The following is an 18,404-nucleotide window of genomic DNA, read 5'->3' as shown; positions in this document are numbered from 1 at the left end:
ATCAGCTATAGAATCAGATTACCTGATTGTAAGCATGGGGAGCTTACACTTGCTGCTAAGTTGCTTCAGTCATGTCTGACTCTGTGCGACCCCATAGACGGCAGCCCACCAGGCTCCCCCGTCCCTGGGATTCTCCAGGCGAGAACACTGGAGTGGGTTGCCATTTCCTTCTCCAATGCAGTAAAGTGAAAAGTGAAAGTGAAGTTGCTCAGTCATGTCCGACTTCTAGCGACCCCATGGACTGCAGCCCACCAGGCGCCTTCCACGGGATTGTCCAGCCAAAAGTACTGGAGTGGGGTGACCAGAACGTCATATTTAACAGTAAAATGCTAGAAGCTTTTACTCTGAAATTATTTTGAAGACATCTATGCCATCCTTCTTACACTTACTTGGAAGAAAAACAATTTGCAAGCAGGGATCTAATGTAAAGTGGGTCCAAATCACAGATCCAACACAATAGAATCACGTCATATAACTGCTATCATTTCAAATTCTCTGAGGTGGCCTGACAGCTGGCTTTGGAGCCAGCTCAATCTGAGTTCAATTTCTGACTGTTCCACTAGTCCTGAGAGCTTGGCACCTTATGGAAACTTTCTGATTCCTATGCCTCATAAAGTAGTATTTTACAGCCATGCACGCAACTGTTGGAAAGATTTAAATGCATTCATGCAGATAATGGGCTTCACCTAGTATCCTGAAACACAGTAGGTCTGCAATCATTAATAGTTCTCCTCCTTACTTTTAAATCATATCTTACTTCGCTTTGCTACCTGATACACAGCATTGTCAGGGTTTTCATGTTACGAAGAATGGAACACAAACCATCATTACCAGTATATTCTAGTGTTAAGCTGGTCTTAAGATTTCTGATCCTGACATTGAAGTTCAATTCAAGTTAACATTTACTGCGCATCTTCTATGAGTTGGCACTATATTAGGTACCAGGGCTACAAAGATAAATAAAACACAATTCCTGCCATAACTACTTCCTACTCCAGTAAACAAACCAGATACGTAAATGCAGGTATGTTAAGTGCAAGGTACAGAGCTGGCACAAAGGAAGTCATCAACTGAGGGTCAGTAAAAACTTCACAGAAAGGAGTCCATTAGGCAGGGACCGTGGGGAGTGAGACAACAGCATGAGAAATCTGGCACGTTCCCTATGAATGCTGCATGAGGCTCATGTCAGGAAGAGATACAATGGAGGAAGTAGAGAGAAGTCAGCTCCTGATGCCAAGGGATTTGCCCCCCGTCCTGCCTGAGGCGACGGGGAGTTACACTGCAGGACTTCCAGCTGGGCAACAGCATGGTCAGATCTGCACTTTAGAGCAGTGGTATCCAACCTTTTTGGCTCCAGGGACCGGTTTAGTGGAAGACAATTTTTCCACAGACCTGGGGGATGATTCAAGCACATTACGTCTATCATGTACTTTATTTCTCTTTTTATTACATCAGCGCCACCTCAGAAAATCAGGCATTAGATCCCAGAGGTTGGGGACCCCTGCTTTAAAGAACGGTGGCAGGGGACTTCCCTGGCATCCCCAGTGGTTAAGAATGTGATCCCAATGCAGGGGACCAGGTTCAATCCCTGGTCAGGGAACTAAGATCCCTCGTGCTGCATGGTGCAGCCAAAACAACAACAAAAAAGAATAGTGGCAGGGTGGCAGACGAACTGGAGCAGAGAATCTACTGCAAACAAGTGAGACAGTGAGGAATTCATTAAAGCAGCAGCAGTGAGTGAGGGAGAAGGAAGAATGTGAGAAATGCGGAAGGTAGAATCTGTAAGGCGCAAAGGCTGACTGGGAGGCGGGAAGAGTGAGTGAGCAGGAGGTGCCTAGGATGGCTCCCAGGTCCCTGGTGGGGTGAACGTGTAGGTGGCGAGTGTCATTAACTAGGGCAGGAGGTGACAGAGGCCCCCATCGAGCCCTCCTCCTGGTGCTCGCACCCTGTTAACTGAGGTCTCAGACGACCACATGGATGAACCCAAAGCACACTGTCCAGCCCAGCCCAGCTCTGAGATGACTGCACACCCAGCTGACAGCTTGCCTGCAACCTGGTAGGAGACCCACGGCCAGCTCTCCCAGCTCCGCAGCTCCTCCCTCGATTCCTCTCTCAGAAACTGCGAAATAATAAAGCCTTGTCATTTTAGCCTCCTAAATACTGGTGTAATCAGTGATGTAGCAGTAAATAACTAACATAGACTTCGGTCCCTGGAAGTGGAGTGCTGCCGTAACAAAACAAAACGCAAGAAAGGCTCTGGAGTCAGGAGGTGGGCTTTGACAGCGTAAACAAAACCTCAAGTGCCTGACAAAGCTGTTATTTGAAGCCTCAGTCTCCGACAAGGAGGCAGGTAAGGACATGGAGGAAAGTGAGGAAGTGTTACTGGAAACTGACAGACCCAGTATCCTTTTCATGTAGAGGCAAAGCTTAGCAACACTATTGCTGACAGTTACCAGGACTGAAGAAAATGTACCCACTCAACAGGGTGATATTAACTAAGCTTTCCATCCAGTGCTGACACAGTGGTTTATAATGTGAGAGAAGAGATGAAGACTAGCAAACAAAAAGGAGCTGGGACTTGATGGTTTTAAAATTTTTCAGTCTCCTCAGATACAACAAATGCTAAGATTAAAAAATGACTTCTGAGCAAAGAGCAAATCCAGAGCATCGCCAGGGAGACATGGTCTAAAGATGAAATCAAGGGTGTGACTGTAAACTCTTGAGACTCAGCAAAATCAAAAACACTGTTCACTCAGACAAAAGGCACTATGGATCAAGAAATGAAGGATGTGCCTCACAAATTTATTCAGTCTCCCAACTGAGTTTAAATAAGAGCACTGTGTCAGCAGAGGCCCAAGGTACAGAACAGCTTATTTCAGAGATCCGTGAGTGCTGTGGCTTTTGACCAAGGAAGTGGAAACCAACAAAACTGACTGAAGATCCAGAGTTTTTTTTTTTTTCTTTTTAAAGAAATACATATGCACAAACATTGCAAGCTGGAGCTAAAAGGGACAGAGACGGGAAGAAATGAATACCCAAAAGCTGTTAGTGGGAAGAAGACTGAGAAAACCAATCAGCTGTAAAGAGTGCTTTTTTTTCACCAAAAAAATAAAGTAAAGAGCATCATCTGGAGGGTAGAACCAAGAGACTAGAGGGTGGAGCAGAACCAAGGACAAAGATCCCAGGCCTGAAGTTCTAATCAAGAATCTCCAACATCTACCAGCTCAATTTCAGTAAGACCTTTGTGTCTCCAATCTTATCTTTTGAAGAACAACGTCCTAGGCCTGTCTTACCACTGTATGTTAGGTGCAGGTGGAGCAGATAACCTGTCTCTTTAGTCTCTCGGGTCAAGAGTAATTATACTCGAGGAGCTGTACTTAGGGAACTACACTGAAGAGCCTCGTCCGCAACTGGACCTGATTTAGATGAAGAGACTGGGTTCTGAGCTGCTGCTGTAATGCGATGACACTTCTTGGGGCTTTGGGAGGGAGTATACGTTGCATGTGGGAGGAACATGAATCACTGGGGGCCACAGGACAGACGGTACTAGTCAGGTCCCAAGCTGGCCTCCAAGAACACTTGCCTCTGGTCTTCTGGTACCAACATCCTTTGCAGTCTCCAGCTGCACAGTGCCAGAATTGGTCTCTGTGACCCAGAGAATATGGCCAGGGATGGTATATCACTCTGATACGTTAGGAAAAACTGTGGCTTCTATTGTGAGCTCTCTTGACTATCTGCTCTCCTGGACCTCTCACTCTGGGACAAACGAGTCACCATGTTGCAAGCAGTCCTATGGAGAGGTCAAGGTGGGAAGCACTGAAACCTCTGACCAAAACTCAGCAAGGAACTACTGTCTGCCAACAAGCACTTGAGTGAACTTGGAATTAAGACTCTCCAGCCCATTAGACCTTGAGATGAGTATAGACCTGACACCTTTACTACAACCAGGTGAAAGTCAGAACCACTCAGCTAAGTCACTCCCCAATCCTTGAGCCTCAGAAACATACACCAAATGACCATTGTTTTAAGGTGCTAAGTGTGAGGATTATCTATAGATAACTAAATGGTTACTGACAAAATTGTTTGGACTCATTAAAATATACTGAATCCTTTATTGGGTCCTAATTATCATACAATTTGTTTTATTCCTTTCAGCTCTATTTCACCACTTAAATGCAAGGAAGAACCAACAATAAATCATGTTTAATGATTCCCTCTAACAAAATGACCCCCCTAAGTAACTACATCTTTGGGGTTTATATGATATACAGAAGTGGCTCTGGCAGCATTGCAATTACACCAAGGCAGGACAGGCCCAGAATTGAAGAACAGTGAAAACAAATCAGTTAACAAGAAAACGAGTGGCAAGAAGAAAACATCTTAACAGAAAGGCGATAAAAAAAGATGGACTAAGGAGACAAAACTGCCCCAGAAGAGCAAAATGAATAGAATAAAAGCAGCTTGAGGGATTCCCTGATGGCTTAGTGGTACAGAATCTGACCTTAATTTAATTAACATTTAAAAGATTAAGAACACGTGAAATATAAAATAATAATGAGTATTATTCCTGAACTGTCTGAAGTACACCAACATCAATCTTCCTGAGTGAAACTTTAATGAGCCAGCAGTCAACAGATATTTATGAATAATCAAGTTTACCTGATATCTCTCAATATGAAGAAAAGGGAGAGGGCAGCTAGAGAATAAAACATCAGATGATGGTGCTGCTGCTGCTAAGTCACTTCAGTCGTGTCCAACTCTGCGTGACCCCATAGACGGCAGCCCACCAGGCTCCCCCGTCCCTGGGATTCTCCAGGCAAGAACACTGGAGTGGGTTGCCATTTCCTTCTCCAATGCATGAAAGGGAAAAGTGAAAGTGAAGTCGCTCAGTCGTGTCCGACTCTTAGCGACCCCATGGACTGCAGCCCACAAGGCTCCTCCGTCCATGGAATTTTCCAGGCAAGAGTACTGGAGTGGGGTGCCATTGCCTTCTCTGAGACCACATGCTACCACCTAATTAACGTTTTTCCAGACACAGTATCTTGTTTCCCTGCTAGCATTTAACATTATCCAAACCAGCATCAGTTACTAAGCTGGTTTTATTATCTGCCCCTTTCATCAGAAATGTGAACGTGGTGGACTTTAGGCGCCCTGTGCACCGCTGTATTCCCCAAACGCCAAGAACAATACATGGCACATAACCGGCGTTAGGTAAACGTGAATAAAATAAAACTAGGAAGGAAAGCAGGCTGTGCCTCCTGCTCCTGCTCACAAATGGGAGTTCCCAGAGCGCTCTTCTTGCACTCCACTGGCTACACTTGGAATGCCATCCGGAGCTTCATTCCTGTTCTACCCCCTGGCATCAGGTACGCCGGAGGCGCTCCGTAAGACACCCGTGAATGAATGACACTGAGAGCCCAGCACGTGCGGGTGCTGCCCTGACACCCGCGGCAAACTGTTCCCAGAGGCTACATCCGCGGTTGGCCTACCCTAGCTGGACCCCGAACGCGAGGCCAAAACCTGCGCGCAGCATAAACGTGGCCACAACGCCTTTTTGAAAGAGGGTCCCAGCCTCCGAGAAGAGGCGCAGAGCACAGGCTACGGGACGCGCACTCACTGTAGGTCCGGCCCAGGGCTCGGAAGAGCAGATCTCGCTTCACGCTGACAGTCGGCATGGTGAGTCCTGCCCACTGCGCCTGCGCGGAGCGCGGGCCCAGGCTCGGCGACCGGCCTGTGTGTAGGACCCGAACTTTCCGTACTGGCTGTCTTAAATATTGCCCGTCTAATTCTCACAGTTCCTCCTCTCGATTTTCATTTGAAAGCAGGTGAGTCGCCACCATGAAGCTCATTAAATCTAATTCGTTGGGAGAATAAACTGGAGGCCGAAAAAGGTGACATACTTGGATAGAATGGGCGAGGGTTTGATAGGCAGTAAGATGAACAGCCCGCGAAGGTCCTCACGCCTTCAACACTACGGAAGGAGGACGGCCAGCTAGGTGGGCGGGGCGAAGGCGGGGCGAGTGCGTGGAGGAGGCGGGACCTAGAGAAGGCGGGACCTAGAGATAGAGACGTCTCTTGGGAGGGAGTGAGACTGTGAGAAGGCGAGGTCTTAGGCAGCTCCAGGTGGCGCTAGGGATAAAGAGCCCTCCTGCCAGTGCAAGAGAGCTAAGAGACTTGGATTTCATCCCTGGGTGGGGAAGATCCTCTGGACGAGGGCGCGGAAACCCTCTCCAGTATTCTTGTCTGGAGAATCCCATGGACAGAGGAGCCTGGCCGGCTACAGTCCGTGGGGTCGCACAGTCAGACACAACTGACGCTTATTAGCAGGCAGCCAGGACTGCGTGATGTGCAAACCCAAGTAGCGGGAGCCAAACTGTTAGCGCTTCTGCTTTTATCTCATTCTTTAGACCCTGATGCTGTGAAAGATTGAAGGCGGGAGGAGAAGGGGACGACAGAGGATGAGATGGTTGGATGGCATCACCGACTCAATGGGCATGAGTTTGAGTAAACTCCGGGAGTTGGTGATAGACAGGAAGGCCTGGCGTGCTGCAGTCCATGGGGTCGCAAAGAGTCGGACACGACTGAGCGACTGAACTAAAACCAAAAAACTAATCTCTTACACCCTACTACGTGTTCTAGCTGTGCTTTGGACTTTATCGCAGCCGTATTAGGGAGGCTTCCTTAGAAACCATTTTTTAAAAGCGGAAACAGACTGACATGTACTGGGTTTCTATTGGCAGATGCTGTGCTCAGTCCTTTGCTGGCCTTGGCAGATCTCCTTCTAACAACATTCAGTGTAATCGGCAGCAGAACAGCCATCGAATGTTCCAGGCCCTAATGCCTGGAACCTGTAAATGTTACCTTAAATGGAAACAGTCTTTTTAGATAGTTAAGATTTTCGAGATGCAGAGCCTATCCAGGATTATAAGAATAGGCCCTAAATACAATCACATGTATTATTATAAGAGGAAAGTCTAGGCAGTCTGAGTGCCGGTTGGAAAAGAATTTCCAGACACAGTATTTTAGAAGGGAGTTTCTTGAGAATAGGAGCGGAGATAATGAGGGCGCTGCTAGCACAGTGGACTGGGGGCTGTTAGAACAGCTACAGCATCCCTGCTCAAGGGAGAGCGGATGCTTTCCCTGGGTTAGTAGCCAATTTTTATAGCCTCAAGACAGAATTCCTGCTGGAAGGGTGACATTAGGTGATTGGTCAGAGTGCTATAGGGTGAGCACTGGGGTGGGCATTTTTGCCTAAAATGGGATCAGGAAGCTTGTTGGTGGTGATTGGTGGCCAGGGAGGAGGCTTTAGGTAAGGGTTACAAAGGGGCTTGCATGCTAAGTCACTTAAGTCATGTCCAAACGTGTGGAACCATATAGACTGTAGCCCGCCAGGTTGCTCTGTCCATGGGATTCTCCAGGGAAGAATACTGGAGTGGGTTGCTATGCCCTCCTCCAGGGGATCTTTCCAACTCAGAGAGTTAACCCAAGTCTGCTATGTCTCCTGAGTCGGCAGGCATGTTCTTTACCACTAGCACTACCTGGGCAGCCCCACAAAGGGGCTTAGTCAGTTCCAGAGGTGACCTTGGTTCTGGGCTCCACTTCAGTGGCCTTGATGAAAGGCCTGGCACCTGTGGCCTTGGGGCAGGGCTCCATGAAGAAGTTAGAGGAAGATTTAAGAAAAACAGAAGAGAGGAAGCAGCGTAACCATGGGGGACGAGATCAGAGGGATACAGCCACAATCCAGGGAATGCCAGGAACCACCAGAAATGGAAGAGATGAGTAAGGCTTCTCCCCTAGCCTTCAGGAGCAGCCCTGGAATGTCTCTAGACACTTTAATTTGGGCCCAGTGAACCTGGAATTCTGCCCCTCAGAATTTTGGACTTTGGACTTCTGCCTCTCAGATCTATCAGTTCAGTTCAGTTCAGTGCAGTCTCTCAGTTGTGTCCAACTCTTTGCAACCCCATGGACCGCAGCACGCCAGGCCTCCCTGTCCATTACCAACTCCCAGAGTTTACCCAGACTCCTGTCCATTGAGTCAGTGATGCCATCCAACCATCTCATCCTCTGTTGTCCCATTCTCCTCCTGCCTTCAATCTTTCCCAGCATTGGAGTCTTTTCAAATGAGTCAGCTCTTCACGTCAGGTGGCCAAAGTATTGGAGTTTCAGCTTCAGCATCAGTCCTTCCAATAAACACTCAGGACTGATCTCCTTTAGGATGGACTGGTTGGATCTCCTTGAAGTCCAAGGGACTCTCAAGAGTCTTCCCCAACACCACAGTTCAAAAGCATCAATTCTTCAGCACTTCCCTCAGATCTATAAGCAAATGCATCTATTAGTTTAAAGTCACTGCATTTGTGGTACTTTGTTACAGCAGCCATGGGGAAATAATACACCAGGTAGCTGCTGCCATTATCCTCATTTTGCAAATGATAAAACTGAGGCCCACTCTGATTCACCCAACTCAGAAGGTAGAGCTGAGACAGTTCCACAAGGGAGCCTACCCTTATCCTTTCTACTGGACAGTGAGTGAGGGCCTCCAAGACCATTCAGCTGAAGGGACTGTGGCTATGTGGGATTTAGGCCTCCCTAGTTGCCAGGTAGGGCTTCCCAAGTGGTGCTAGTGGTAAACAGCCTGCCAATGCAGGAGATGCAGGTTCCATCCCTGGGTCGGGAAGATCCCCTGGAGGCAGGCATAGCAACCCACTCCAGTATTCTTGCTTGGAGAATCTTGGACAGAGGAACCTGGAAGGCTACAGTCCATAGAGTTGCAAAGAGTCAGACGTGACCAAAACAATTTAGCACACACCCACACACAGTTGCCAATTAATCTGGGTTTTTTTCTTTGTTTGTTTTTTACATAAGCTTTCCTGTTTGGCTGCAGGCAGTGCTTTCTCAGTGCCTAACACGACAGACTGGCAGAGGCCTATCAATGGCAAATAAAATTTGCCCAAAGCCAAATAAAATTCTCTGCCCCCCAAATTGATACTCGATGAAAAATGAATCAGTGAATAAAGAACTTCCTGAATTATTGCATGCTGAACAGCTCTTCTCTGGACATTCCAAATTGTTCTGTGGCCTTTAACCTTATTTTCCTTATCTATAAAGTTGTTGTTGTTCAGTTGCTCAGTCACGTCTGACTCTTTTCAACCCCATGGACTGCAGCATGCCAGGCTTCCCTGTCCTTCACCATCTCCTGGAGCTTACTCAAACTCATGTCCATTGAATTGGTGATGCCATCCAATGATCTCAGCCTCTGTCCCCCACCTTCTCCTCCTGCCCTCAATCTTTCCCGACATCAGGGTCTTTTCCAATGAGTTGGTTCTTCACATCAGGTGGCCAAAGTATTGGAGCTTCAGCTTCAGCATCAGTCTTTCCAATAAACATTCAAGACTGATTTCCTTTACAATTGACTGGTTTGATCTCCTTGCAGTCCAAGGGACTCTCAAGAGTCTCCTCCCACACCATACTTCAAAGGCATCAGTTCTTTGGTGCTCAGCTTTCTTTATGGTCCAACTCACATCTATACATGATAACTAGAAAAACTAGCTTTACCTATACAGACCTTTGTTGGCAAAGTGACATCTCTGATTTTTAATACACTGTGTAGATTTTCTTCCAAGGAGCTGCTGCTGCTGCTGTTAAGTCGCTTCAGTTGCGTCCGACTCTGTGCAACCCCATAGCAAGGAGCAAGTGTCTTTTAATTTCATGGCTGCTGTCACCATCTGCAGTGATTTTGAGCCCAAGAAAATAAAGTCTATCACTGTTTCCATTTTTTCCCCATCTATTATTGTAAGGATTAGAAATAATACTCATAAACGAGTAGCATAATTCTTGTGTCCTGAGTCCTGGAATTTGGGCATTATCATTATTATTATCCTCAGTTTCAGACTATTCTCATAGGCATTCTGTTCCCAGCTTCTACATGCCATATCTCATCCATCCTGCTTTTTGTCCTTGTGCAGGCATAGGTACCCTGTACCTTCTCCTGGGAAAGGTTGAGGTCAAGAGAAGGCGGCTTCAAAGGATGAGATGGTTGGATGGCATCACCAACTCAATGGACATGAGTTTGAGCAAACTCAGGGAGATATTGATGGACAGGGAAGCCTGGCCGAGCTACAGTTCATGGGGTTGCAAAGAGTCAGACACAACTGAGCGACTGAACAACAACCTTCTCCACGACTAGCTAGAATTAAGACAGGCCTGGCACCTTTTGTTGCTGTGCTTCAGTGTTTGTACTGGGACACACCTCTCTTCATGCAACAAAATACAAAGGAATTATATGGAACTAAAAATAGCTGTGTGCATGCGCAGTGGGACAGATTCTGAACAAAAGATACAAAGAGACCCCAAAAAAGAAAAAAGAAAACCCAATTGCCACTTTCAAAGAGCCTGGAGCAAAAATGGGGAGCTGGGAGCACCATAGTAAGGGTACTGTGCACACTCCCCTGCACACAGTACCACCTAACAGGTGAGCAAAACACCAAAGCTACCCCTCTGTCCTACCTGTGGACACATTCCTACCCTCACCCCATGTAAGGAACAAGCTCTCTCCTTCCGCCTTCCTCCCCCCTGCACTCAAGGAGTGAGTAAGCAAGGGAACGTGTTTTTTTGTTCTCACTCCTCCCTGCTGCAGCAGGGGCCCCAGTAAAGCCTGGTCTGAATTTCTTGTCTGGCCTCTAGTCCATTTCTATTGATTGGGGAAGGCCAAGAACCCTGTTCAGCAACAAAAATGTTAGGATAATCTAATGGAAAAGGGAAAACTAGGCTACAAGTACACATCAAAAATGGCATTGCTGCTGCTGCTAAGTTGCTTCAGTCGTGTCCGACTCTGTGCAACCCCTTAGACGGCAGCCCACCAGGCTCTCCCATCCCTGGGATTCTCCAGGCAAGGACACTGGAGTGGGTTGCCATTTCCTTCTCCAGTGCATGAAAGTGAAAAGTGAAAGTGAAGTTGCTCAGTTGTGTCCGACTCTTTTCGACCCCATGGACTGCAGCCCACCAGGCTCCTCTGTCCATGGGATTTTCCAGACAAGAGTACTGGAGTGGGGTGCCATTGCCTTCTCTGAAAAATGGTGTTGGCTGACAGATAAAAAAGATATGTGGAAAATGTTGGGATAGTACATCACAAAATATAGATAGGTGTTTCTCTTGTCTAATTTTAAAGCCAGCCTGAAAGCAAAAATGAGATGGCACTATTTCCTAGGACTGAAAGATGGGCTGGCCGATAAACATGAAAAGTTCTCCATACAATGGAAATTAGGAAGACACAAATTAGGGCTTCCCTGGTGGCTCAGCAGTAAAGAATCTGCCCACAATGCAGGATACAAAAGAGACATGGGTTCAATCCCTGAATCGGAAAGATTCCCTGGAGAAGGAAATGGCAACCCATTCCAGTGTTCTTGCCTGGGAAATCCCTTGGGCAGAGGGACCTTGCAGGCTATAGTCCATGGAGTCACAAAAGAGTTGGACATGACTTAGCAACTATACAACATCAACAAACAAGATTAAAGTAAAATACATTTTTATACCCACCAGATTGGCAAAAATGTGAAAGTCTGACTAAACCAGATGTTGGTAAGAATATGGGAGTATAAACTGATACAGCCACTTTGGAAAACATGACCTTACCTACCTAGCAAGGCGGGGCATATGCCTGCCCTACTACCCAGCAGTTAGGAACCCAGGAGTATTCCCCAAAGAAACTCTTACCCTTGTGCACTGGACTACCAAATAAGAAGGTTCACTTATATTGTTCATTATAGTTAAACACTGGAAATATCCCAATGTCTATTGATATTAGAACAGGTAAATAATTATAAATTCATACAACAAAGCACCATACAGCTGTGAAAATGAATTACAGCTGCATGTATAAACTTGGACAAAAAAATAAACAAACCATGGAAATATATATACAGCATGGTGCCATTTATATAAAAATGAAAAACAGGGTAACCTAAAGAGTATATTATTTAGGCATACATCAATAGATGGGGCTTCCCTGGTGGCAGCGGTAAAGAATGCTCCTGCTAATAGAGGATACACGGGCTTGATCCCTGGTCTGGGAAGATGCTCTGGAAAAGGAAATGGCAACCCACTCCAGTATTCTTGCCTGGAAAGCCCCATGGACAGGGAAGCCTGATGAGCTACAGTCCATGGGGTCTCAAAGAGTTGGATGTGACTTAGCAACTGAAAAATGACATGTCAATAGATGGTAAGACTAAAGGAAAACCGATGATAAACAGAAAATCTGAGACTAGTCAGTTCTTCTAGTCAACCTTCTCCATGAATAGTTAGAATTGAGACAGGCCTGTGGGATGGAAAGGACAAAGCCTATAGCATTGGGATACCCAAGGGTTTGAAAAATATTAGTAGTGTTCTGCTTTTTCTGGTATACCTTTATGGATGTATTTTAAGGAACTTGAAATGAGAAACAAGAGATGAATTGTGGCCTCCTTTTGGGAGGTGAGGGAAACAAATGCTTGGTGGCCTATAGCTGAGTAGAAACACAATAGGAAAACTTCAGATTTGATTTTAAGTTTTTTTTTTTTCATAAACAGCATTTTTAAAAGAATTTTATTTAAAGAATCTAATTTATGATTCTTTTCCTTTATAGATTCTGGATTTTATGTTCTGTTTTATTTTATTTTATTTTTAAACTTTACAATGTTGTATTGGTTCTGCCATATACTGAAATGAATCCGCCACAGGCATACATGTGTTTCCCATCCTGAACCCTCCTCCCTCCTCCCTCCCCATACCATCCCTCTGGGTCGTCCCAGTGCACCAGCCCCAAGCATCCAGTATCGTGCATCGAATCTGGACTAGTGACTCGTTTCATATATGATATTATACATATTTCAATGCCATTCTCCAAAATCATCCCACCCTCTCCCTCTCCCACAGAGTCCAAAAGACTGTTCTATACATCAGTGTCTCTTTTGCTGTCTCGTATACAGGGTTATGGTTACCATCTTTCTAAATTCCATATATATGTGTTAGTATACTGTATTGGTGTTTTTCTTTCTGGCTTACTTCACTCTGTATAATAGGCTCCAGTTTCATCCACCTCATTAGAACTGATTCAAATGTATTCTTTTTAATGGCTGAGTAATTCTCCATTGTATATATGTACCACTGCATTCTTATCCATTCATCTGTTGATGGACATCTAGGTTGCTTCCATGTCCTGGCTATTATAAACAGTGCTGCGATGAACACTGGGGTACACGTATCTCTTTCAATTCTGGTTTCCTCAGTGTGTATGCCCAGCAGTGGGATTGTTATGTTCTGTTTTAATAGAACTTTTACCATCCCAAGTTATTTCTTTTAAAAATCACATATTCTTTTCAGAAGACTTGAATGGATTTTTTTCCTTTTCCATTTAAATCTCAGATCATTACAAAATTCACTTTGGTTTTAAGATACTGAATGAACCAGATTTTTTTTTTTCCCTAAACAGCTATCCAGTTAGCTCAGCAAAATTTATTGAATAAACTTCTTTTTCCTCAGAGATTTGAAATACCTTCTCTAGCACATATTGAATTTCCATATCTATTTGGGTCTGTTGCTGAACTATTCCATTGCTAGTACAAAACTGCTTTAATTATTATAGCTTCATAATACATTTCAGTATTTGAAGGAGTGTTCGGTGCTTCCTTTTTAAAAAATTTCTTGACTATTCTCTCATGTTACTTTTTCTCCATGAGCTTTAAATTCTATCAAGTTCTGAAAAACATTCTTCTGATGTTTTACTAGGAATCAAATGTACTTTATGGGTTAATTTAGGAACTTTTCTAACCAAAAACCATAGTCTCCATGCAGGTATTTCGACATACCAGACACTGGTCCACCTTAGAAATTTTGAATCAGCAGTTTCCTCTGTTAGAGTGTTCTTGACCCCAGACTCCTGCAGAGCCAGCTCTCTCAGCTCCAACAAGTCTAAGAGAGACTTATCCCTGACTATACTGTTTATTATGGTTATTAGATATAAATGTCTTTCCCTAATAAAATATAAATTTTATAGAGCAGAAATTTTTGTATTTTGTTCAATAATATATGCCAAGAGCCTTAAACAGTGACTAGCACAGAGCAGACCTTAGATAAATGTTTGATGGTTTCCTTTAATGATAGGAATATTATATATTTATATCATTAATATTAAAATACATATTGTTATATATTATATAGAGTATTATCTTTTCTTTTTAAATAGATACTTCAATAGAAAAAAAACGGTCAAAGAATGTTAACAACCATTTCAATCAACAGAAACACAAAACAAAAAGTGAGGAGGGGGAAAGCAATGCAGATTAAAACCACAGTGAAAGCAGAGATATTTTCTCCAGGGAGACTAGCAAAGATTAAAGAAGTAAATGATCTGCCTCCTGCTGGCAAAGATTTAGGAGGCTGGCACTCTTAGGCACAGCTGTCAGGAATATAAATAGTAGCTTGACAATATGAATCAAACTTTTAGATGTATACTCTTTCATCCTGAAATTCCACACCTAGGATTATTCCAAGGAAATAATGAAGGGAGTATTCTTCTCTTTATAATACCGAGAATTTGGAGACAAATGTCCAACAATATGGGACTTGATGGAATAAATTCTGACACCTCCATATAGTAGAATACCACGCACACATTAGAAATGATGCTGCATTTTTCAACATGAAAAATTCTACAACAGGGACTTCCTTGGTGGCCCAGTGGTTAAGAATCTGCCTTGCAATGTGGGGGACGCGGTTTCAATCCCCGGTCGGGGAACTAAGATCCGGCATACCTTGGAGCAACTACGCCTGTGCGCCACAGCTACTGAGGCCCACGTACCACAGATGGAGGGCCATGCACTGCAGCAAAAGATTCTACATGACACAGTGAAGATCCCACATGCTGCAACTAAGAACCGAGGCAGCCAAACAAATGAATTAATCATAAAATGGCTCCTTTTAAAAAGTCCACAACGTAGTACAGGAAAACAAGTTTCTAAACAACATACTTAAAATGGTTTTTCAAGGGCATGTATGTATGTGACTGTGAACAAAAGTAAAACAACTGGAATGGTATACACCAAAGTGTCAACAGTGGTTATCTTGGGGTGGCGAGCTCACTTTCATCATTGTACCTTCTGTATTTTACAGACCTGTAATTAGTAGGATTACTTCTATTGTGAGGAAAAACCGATTGTGTTCGGTTCTCCTCCCTGCCTAATCAGTGGCACACAACCTAGCTCTTTCATCACTACATAGCTTGTGTAGATCTGGCCGATGATGATTGTTTTTGCCCATAAAACGTGTAACGTCCTTGGAAGAAGTTTCTGATTATGCCACTTTCCTGTAATGTTTGAGGGTTGGGCAGCAGCTGGGAAAGACATGTTGTCAGATCCGAAATTCTTCCTACATAGGTCCTGAAAATGCAATGCTGTGTCTGATGACAGCTCACACTAGAGCAGCATATAAAGTGACACTTTAACAGATCTATTAACAGATCTGGTCTATTAACAGATGAATGGATAAATAAGATGTGACACACACACACACATAATGGAACACAACTCAGTCTAAAAAAGCAATGCAATTTTGCCATTTGCAACAACATGGATGAACTTGGAGGTATATACTAAGTCAGAAAGAGAAAGACAAATACTCTATGATGTCACTAATGTGGAATATAAAAAGTACAGTAAATGAGTAAATATAACAAAAGCTCACATATATAGAGATATAGAGATACTCACAGATATAGAGAAAAAAAAAAAAAACTAGTGGTTACCAGTGGGGAGAGAGAAAGGAGGAAAGGCAAGATAGGGGCAGGGGATTAGGAGGTACAAACTACTATGTATAAAATAAATAAGATATGAGGATATTTTGTACAGCACAGGGAATATAGCCAATATCTTATGACTAGAAACGTAGTATAATCTTTAAAACTTGTGAATTATTATGTTTTACACATGAAACTTATATAATATTATATATCAACTATACCTCAATTTAAAAAAAGAAATGCAAAAATTTTGATTAGAAAAAAAATAAAGCGGTATGCTGATATTATGTATGTGCTTTCTTCTTCAAAAACAAACACTGTCCATTCCCAGCCTAATTTCCTCATCCATAAAGTGGATGTAGGACCTCATTGCATGGTTTGGAGACAAAGTATGTGGAAACAATTTGAAAGATGCCAAATACCTTTTGAATACTAGCTATTAATACTCCAGGTGACAACCTAAGTAATCTGAGACTGCAAATCCTTTCTGGTATTAAGCTTAGTAAAACTTGAGCTGCTGCCTCCAGGAGTGTGAGACAGGGCTGTAAACTCAGATGATAGATGATACAATTTATAGAAACAATGGCAGATTTTCTTTTCTTGGGCTCCAAAATCACTGCGGATGATGACAGCAGCCATGAAATTAAAAGACACTTGCTGCTTGGGAGGAAATTTACAACAAACCTAAACAGAGTATCAAAAAGCAGAAACATCACTTTGGCGACAACGGTCTGTATAGTCAAAGCTATAGTCTTTCCTGTAGTCACGTACATGTGTGAGAGTTGGACCAAAAGAAGGCTGAATGTCAAAGAATTGAGGCTTTTGAAAACTGTGGTGTTGGAGAAGACTCTTGAGAGTCCCTTGGACTGCAAGGAAATCAAACCACTCAATCCTAAAGGAAATCAACCCTGAATATCCTTGGAAGGGCTGATGCTGAAACTGAATCTCCAATACTTTGACCTCAAGCTGAAGCTCCAGTACTTGGGCCACCTGATGTGAAAAGCAGATTCGTTGGAAAAGACCCTGACCCTAGGAAAGACTGAGGGCAAGAGGAGAAGGGGATGACATAGTATGAGATGGTTGGATAGCATTACTGACTCAATGGACATAAGTTTGAGCACACTCTGGGAGATAGTGGACAGGGAAGCCTGGTGTGCTGCAGTCTATGGGGTCGCACAGAGTTGGACACAACTTAGCAACTGAACAAAACAGCAACAACAACCTCGTTTTAATTGCTATGTATCCAAAACTAGTTCTGTTCTGATGAAAACCTAATATGCCTTTCCTATAATTCTCCTGGAGTTTTAATCTCTTGTAGGACATGACCAAAGTTTTCTACTGATGGATCCAACAAAATCAAGAAAGTCTGCTAGACTCTCCAAGCATCAGGTTGATATTCCTGATTGTCAAGTCACTGGTCAATTTTAATTATATTTTTTAAAAAAACTTCTTAGACTTGTTATATTATTGACCATTCCCTCTTTCTTAAAATTCTTTCTTAATTTTCCTGACTCTCAACTCCTCTATTTAACTCCTTGGATTTTTCTACTATCGTAGGTGAGAAACCATGCAATGTCATGTTAAGGGTTCTAAAACTAGTCACAGATTATGATTCTGTATCTCAGTTCAGTTCAGTTCAGTTCAGTTGCTCAGTCGTGTCCAACTCCTTGTGACCCCATGAACCGCAGCATGCCAGGCCTCCCAGTCCATTACCAACTCCCGGAGTCCACCCAAACCCATGTCCATTGAATCAGTGATGCCATCCAACCATCTCATCCTCCATCATCCCCTTCTCCTCCTGCCCTCAATCTTTCCCAGCATCAGGGTCTTTTCAAATGAGTCAGCTCTTTGCATCAGGTGGCTAAACTACTTACTAACTGAGACTTTAGACCAATTACTGAATACTGATAAGCCTTCATTTCTTATGAAGTGAAGATAGTAATAATATCTACTGCGTAGGTATGGGATAAGGCAATGGCAACCCACTCCAGTACTCTTACCTGGAAAATCCCATGGGCGGAGGAGCCTGGTAGGCTACAGTCCATGGGGTTGTAAAGAGTCAGACACGACTGAGCGACTTCACTTTCACTTTTCACTTTCATTCCTTGGAGAAGGAAATGGCAACCCACTCCAGTGTTTTTGCCTGGAGAATCCCAGGGATGGGGGAGCCTGGTGGGCTGCCGTCTCTGGGGTCGCACAGAGTCGGACACAACTGAAGCGACTTAGCAGCAGCAGCAGCAGCATAGGTATACCTTAGGGTGGTTGTACAAATTTTAATAGAAGCAGATCATGCTATGCACGGGGCTTCCCAGGTGATGCTAGTGGTAAAGAATCTGCCTGCCAGTGGAAGTGACACAAGAGACTCAGGTTTAACCCTTGGCTCAGGAAGATTCCCTGGAAGAGGGAATGGCAACCCACTCCAATATTCTTGTTGGAAAATCCCATGGACAAAGGAGCCTGGCAGTGACAGTCCAAGGAACCACAAAGAGACACAACTGAGCGACTGAGCATACACATATATATACTTGGCACATGGGGAACACTTGATCAATATTAACTCTCATGGCCTCTTCTACCTCCTACACTACCCTTTCTCTATCTTCAGTGTGGGGTACCCTCTAGAGGTGTGTCTTTGGTG

General features: G+C 44.0%; 1 protein-coding gene across 1 annotated transcript in view; it reads right to left on the bottom strand.

The window, feature by feature from the left end:
- FARSB (phenylalanyl-tRNA synthetase subunit beta) overlaps positions 1–5,718 on the bottom strand; it is a 73,828-nt gene extending 68,110 nt beyond the window's left edge. Inside the window, exon 1 of the mRNA XM_070385968.1 lies at positions 5,618–5,718. Coding sequence (XP_070242069.1) covers positions 5,618–5,675 — 58 coding nt within the window. The 5' untranslated portion in view covers positions 5,676–5,718. The remainder of the gene's footprint in view (positions 1–5,617) is intronic.
- Positions 5,719–18,404: the final 12,686 nt, after the last annotated feature.

The sequence above is a fragment of the Bos mutus genome, chromosome 2 (assembly GCF_027580195.1).
Source record: "Bos mutus isolate GX-2022 chromosome 2, NWIPB_WYAK_1.1, whole genome shotgun sequence".
Taxonomy (NCBI): domain Eukaryota; kingdom Metazoa; phylum Chordata; class Mammalia; order Artiodactyla; family Bovidae; genus Bos; species Bos mutus.
This window is presented reverse-complemented; position numbering and strand designations above follow the sequence as displayed.